This window comes from Doryrhamphus excisus, linkage group LG7 (genome assembly GCF_037039965.1).
Source record: "Doryrhamphus excisus strain RoL-2023G ecotype Guam linkage group LG7, RoL_Dexc_Guam_v1.1, whole genome shotgun sequence".
Taxonomy (NCBI): Eukaryota; Metazoa; Chordata; class Actinopteri; order Syngnathiformes; family Syngnathidae; genus Doryrhamphus; species Doryrhamphus excisus.
The window spans coordinates 13,951,035-13,957,101 of NC_136363.1; the positions used below are offsets into that span (position 1 = coordinate 13,951,035).

The 6,067-nt window shown below is 43.7% G+C and overlaps 1 protein-coding gene across 2 annotated transcripts; it reads left to right on the forward strand.

Annotated features, from left to right (window-relative positions):
* The first annotated feature begins 712 nt into the window (after positions 1–712).
* Positions 713–4,359, forward strand: ntaq1 (N-terminal glutamine amidase 1). 2 transcript variants are annotated; one of them, XM_058047445.2, is made up of 6 exons: positions 713–1,059; positions 1,772–1,871; positions 3,476–3,526; positions 3,598–3,746; positions 3,813–3,937; positions 3,999–4,359. In XM_058047445.2, exons 1-6 carry the CDS (start codon positions 980–982, stop codon positions 4,112–4,114), a joined length of 621 nt encoding a protein of 206 aa, XP_057903428.2. In that variant the 5' UTR covers positions 713–979; the 3' UTR covers positions 4,115–4,359. The 2 variants fall into 2 exon arrangements, with proteins under 2 accessions (XP_057903428.2, XP_057903429.2); XM_058047446.2 differs by lacking the exon at positions 713–1,059 and adding an exon at positions 1,089–1,696.
* Positions 4,360–6,067: the final 1,708 nt, after the last annotated feature.

Consider the following 6,067-nt stretch of genomic DNA (forward strand, 5'->3'; position numbering starts at 1 on the left):
ATCCTGTGTTGTGGTTCTTGTTGTCTTTGCAACCAACAAGTGGTCTTGGAGGCCTCAATTACGTTGCGGAAAATTTCTTCTACAACAGTTTGTAGATATTTGTGTATGTATAGGTATGTATATATTTGTGTATATATGTGTATATATATGTATATGTGTGTATATATGTGTGTGTATATATGTGTGTGTATATATGTGTGTGTATATATGTGTGTGTATATATGTATGTGTGTATATATGTATATATGTATGTGTGTATATATATGTGTATATATATGTGTATATATAAATAGATATTGTAAGTGCATATGTGAGAAAGAATAATGTAACATAGTATTCATGTCTGAAATAAATTAAGAAGACTGAATCAATATGTCAAGCTAGGCCAACATACATCTGCAAGCTTAAAATAATGAGAGCACTTTGTTTATTCAGTTTCTTGAACAACTGATGGGAGGAATTATGAATTGTGATTTATATTGAAGTGAAATTATATATTCAATTGTTACACTATAACAAACCAAATTATTTGTGCAATTTACTTTTTGTGCTTTACATTATGTTGTTTATATTCGGTGTCATCTATTTATTCTCTACATTATTATTATCATCTTCTTTTATCTCTGGTATTATACGGGAGCCAGAAGTTCACTGCTGTGTTTTTGTGCAATGACGATAAAGGACGTGAACTATCGATACTGCGCATGCGTAGATTGGCTGCCATATTGGAAAAATCTACGGCGTCGGTCACAAGACATTTTATGTGGATGGTCGATTAAGATTTGATTATTCGGGATTACCACTCAATTTATGTGTGATCGCTGGTTCCACTGTACATAAATAAGGAGTGGAACAAATCCGATTTTCCGGGTGTTTCCATTACAATGACGGATTCGCCGCACTGAGTGTGCTAAAGAAGAAATAATTTGGGAACTCGTCTCACTCTAGGAGTCGACCCTTCCAGCCGTCCCTTCTGCGCATGTCACATGACTGCTACAGAATGAAGGAAGACATCATCACACCGAGTCAAGACAAGTGTGACTATACCAGCTGTTACTGGTAAACACCACCTTGTTCACTTGGAACCAAGTGTTGTGTTTGTCATCTTCACATATGTTTAGCTCTAAATATAGACTGCATGGACGTATTCATGTACACTGAATCCGAAATATACCTCGGAGACTGTTACGTACTTTTAAAAAGATACTCGTTTCGCTAGACCTCTCACGTGCATCACTAAGTCTAATGGAGGAACGAGGCCATCAGCTACGTGTTGCCACACGGACCAATATTACATTGCTCTGCCAGTCTTTACACCACAGACACTCGGCAACGACATAATATTTGCAGAAAATGATGAACAAATGTTATTTCTTTTAAATGATATTGGATAATTGCTCACGGCACACCTGACACTGAGACTATGCGTTCATGTGGGACGTTCACGCACATACACAGATACGTATTTAGCTTGGGCCGCGCGGTGGACGATTGGTTGGCATGTCGGCCAGGGGATGGGAAGACCTGGGTTGGAATCTCCGCTTGGGCATCTCTGTGTGGAGTTTACATGTTTCCCCGTGCATGCGTGGCTTTTCTCCGCTTTCCTCCCACATTCCAAAAACATGCACGTTCGCGTGAATTGATGGATGGTATTTAGTTAGACGATGCGTTCATGTGCGATGTTCACGTACATTTGGTAAGAAATGTATTGCTGAGGTATATTTTAAAAATAGACCAATGTTGAGCCTGTTCTTGTATATTGTGTTTGCAGTGAAGAAAATGTTTGGAAACTTTGTGAGTTGATCGGGAAGGAAGGAAGTGCACCTCTAGAGGAAATCTTTGTGGTTTTCATCTCAAATGACAACAGAACGGTGAGAGTACACTACATATCAGGCCAGGCAACTTTCGGTTCAAACGGTTTATGGGGGGTTGGGACAGCGGTGATTTCTTCCTTTTTGCATGTTTGTCACACTTCAATGTTTCAGATCATCATCCAAATGTAGTTAGTAGTCCCCCACAACACAAATCAACACTTGATGCACTGAGTAAATGAAACTTTTATGCTGAAGGGAGGAACCAACGCAAAGCTCCATGTCCCTGCTAAATAAGTTGTTCGGCCCCCCTTAGCAGCAACAAGTGCAATCAAGCCTTGGTGATAACTTGCAATGAGTCTCATTGTTGTAATTCAGCCACATTGGAGGTTTTTCCAGCATGAAGGCATTTTGAAGGCCATGCCACAGCATCTCAGTAGGATTTAGGTCAGGACAAAGTCTTCATCTGCTTTGGTGGACTTGCTGCTGTGTTTTGGATCATGGTCCTGCTGCACAAGCAGAGTTGCTTTCAGCTTGAGGTCACCAACAGATGGCCCCACAATTCTCCTTCAGCACAATTCATGCTTCCATTGATCACAGCAGACCATCACACTACCACCACCGTCTTTGACACTTCTTTTTCTCAAATTCCAGATGGAAAGTTCAACCACAGAGTATTTCCCCAAAGGTCTTGGGGATCATCAAGATGTTTTAATGTTCTTTTTCTTCAGTGCTTTTTGCCCAGTTTCTTTCTTATGATGGAGTCATGAACACTGACCTTTACTGAGACCAGTGAGACCTGCACTTCTTTGGATGTTGTTGTGGGGTCTTTGTGACCTCTCGGATGAGTCGTGGCTGGGCTCGGAGTCATTTTGGTTGGCCGACCGCTCCCGAGAGGTTCACCACTCTTCCATCTTTTGGCTGTCACTGGTGCTGGGTGATGTATCCATATTTACTGTAAGCATGATATCCCTAACCATATTGTTTATCGGTATAGACTGGATTTGAGCTGTATCTCCCTCGTGCCATCATGCAGGAGGGAGAAGGGGCGGAGCAGAAGCCCGGAGGCATCAAGGCGTAAGCAGTAACTCAGTAATATGGAGGTACTTCCAATGCTGACCATTAAACATAATTTTCATCACCTTAAAACTCCAATATGAGGAAAAGGGAATGGCCCACTTTATATTAGCCGCTATTGTTATACAAGATCCTTTTTAATGTGCATCTTGCATGAAGCTTTAAAATGTAAAAACAACAGTAAGTATTTATTTGAATAAAGCAACTTGACATGCATATTTGGCTTTGATTTTGTCTAAACTCACTTTATGGAATAATATTGTACATCTATATTCAACCTGAATATATTGAGATATGAGTTTTTGGTCCATATCACCCAGCTTGAGCTCTCCCTGTGGTTGGCTGGAGTCCCAACGCGTTAGAGATGGGTTTAGAACCTTTTCCACGCTGATAGATGTCGGTTCCTCTCAGTTGTGGTTTGCACAGCTTTGCATCAAGGGTTGAGTTGTGTTGTCCTTGACCAACACGCCCATTTGTTGAGGTGAAACGGTGAAGGGTGACAAATGTGCCAAAAGAAGACACCGGGAAGGGGCAGAGTGTTGTTGAAGAGGAATGAGATGAGCAATAAGATGATGGCCATCCATCAGATTCCACTGTGGAAGCAGAAGTGCGCACGTGGAGACCAGCCTGTGGTTTGGGTAGGTGCCAACCTTCATGTGGTGATGTGGTCTCCAGGCCGGGTAGAAAGTGTCATGTCTATGTCATGTAGGATTACCACGTGCTTCTGCTTCACATCTGCGGCGGGTCTGGTTCTGTGGTGTACGATCTGGACTCGGCAATGCCCTTTCCCTGCAGCCTGGAGCTGTACGCCGAGCACGCCCTACGCACGGACCACGGCATTCAGGCCGCGTACCGCAGGTAGCCCCCACACCGCGGGTAGCCCCCGCAGCACGTGATCTTGTCACTATCGCTGTTGTTGCACAGGAAGTTGCGTGTGGTCCCCGCCAACTGCTTCCTGTTGAACTTCGCCTCGGATCGGTCACACATGAAGAATGACGACGGGTCCTGGAAGATGCCGCCTCCACCATACCCCGCCATCTGTACTGCAGGTCAGAGTTGATGAGTGGGAAAGGCCTGGTAGGCGAGTGATCCGTGTGCTGCTCCCCACAGACTCCCTCATGAACCTGGATGACTTCATCAGCATGGATCCCAGCGTGGGATGGGGGAAGGTTTTTACGTTGGACCACTTCCTGCAGCACTACGTCCAGGACTCTTCTTCTCCTTAGTTCACATTTGTCCACAAAATTTCCTGTGCTTTTTGGGCTTTTCTGTGGAAGGGCCGCGGTATTTTCTGACCCTGGTCACTGATGTGGCAGCAGATCCACACCCCAGTAGCACGTCTCCAGGGGCTACAAGTCATCCTCCAGTCCAGACACGCATACTCTATGATTGACAGGAACATGATTTCACAGACACACCAGTCACAGGTATGACTAGAATAAGATGACAATAAAAGTAGAATGGAATTACAGCATAAGCCTAGTATTTAATCCAATAGGATCAAGCACCCCGATGGGGGGTTAACACAGGGTGCCAAACGTGCTGTCCTCATTGCGTCCACTGGGTGGCGCAATAGCAATATTCATACTGGCCGCAGCAAGCAGGTCAGGATGAGCTCTTGATGATTTGATGCTGTTTAGTACAGCTTTTTCTTCTATTGGGTTCCCCTTGGAGATATAAAGTATCTACCCCCTCCTGTCTGTCAAAAGGAACAACCAGGGCGGGGGTTAAAGCTAGAAACTGAATAAAGTTTAATGAATAATAACATGACATGATAAAATGTGATCATCGCAAAGATTTATATTAAACCTACCTTAAGTTTTGCTAATAATTCATGGGGAAAAAGGCTGAAGTCAGGCTTAATAAAAAAGAGAAATATTTAGATTTTAGTCAAAATAAAAATCAATTAAACCAATCAATATGTTCAAAATAATATTTTTCAAGTGTTGCTGGAGAGGACGTTACAGATGTTGCTCAACTGGCCGTAGTCAATGAGCGCCCCCAAAGACTTGGTGCCCATGGCAGCTAAGACTTGCACTCCACTGGTCAGTTAAGGCTTGGCAACGTTATTTAGCTTAGTGGGCATCACCACAATAGAACAGCAAGTCCTATTATATGAAGGTATGTTCCAACATATTGGACTACATACTACTGGTATTACTACACATACTACTGGTATTACTACACATACCATAAGTGGTGTCAAAACATTCAGCTCTTTCCCAACGCTTGTCAAGATACACCACATGAAGTCGCTCCCCACTTCTCTCACTTCTGCTGCAGCAGGACTGCTTCGTCATGTCGTGTGAAGGAGCATCTGGCGTCACCATGGTTACTACAGCAGAAACTGGGCTGCATTTACAATGTAGAAATGTAGCTTGTAGGGGCTTCACGGCTGGCGAGTGGTTAGCGCGCAGGCCACACAGCTCGATTCCATCTCTGTGTAGAGTTTGCATGTTCTCCCTGTTCTCACCGGGAAGGTGACATTCTCAAGGTAGTCCGGTTTCCTCCCCCATCCCAAAAACATGTTAGCTTCATTGGCCACTCCAAATTGTCCATAGGTATGAATGTGGGTGGGAATGGTTGTTTGTCTATATGTGCCCTGGGATTGGCTGGCCACCAGTCCAGGGTGTACCCCGCCTCTCGGCTCTAGCATGCCTGCGACCCTCATGACGAGGTTATGGCGCTATTTGAACAGAACAATACCTTCACTGCTGACAAAATATTTGATGTGGGAAACAGCCACTTACCATCAATCAAACCCGAAATGTAGTTCAACTAGTAAGGGCGTTCAACAGTAGTGAGTATTGGAGCAAAGTCAGCAACACGTGTTTTGTTGACACAAATATGATCATCACCCAGCTAGCAGCCAAGGCTAAACCAACTCGTATCCACTCACTATTCCCTCCCTTTTGTTTCACATTTTCCAACTGAAATAGCATGAATATGATATCATGTTAACAATTGAATGGGTTTTATTTTTTTTTAGGAACTACTGTATATTGTATAATTAAGCTGAAGGCTGAAGTCCAGCCACCCATCCCTTTTTCATCCACAGCCAATTCCAGGGCACATATAGACAAACAACCATTCCCACCCACATTCATACCTATGGACAATTTGGAGTGACCAATGAAGCGAACATGTTTTTGGAATGTGGGTGGAAACCGGAGTACTCG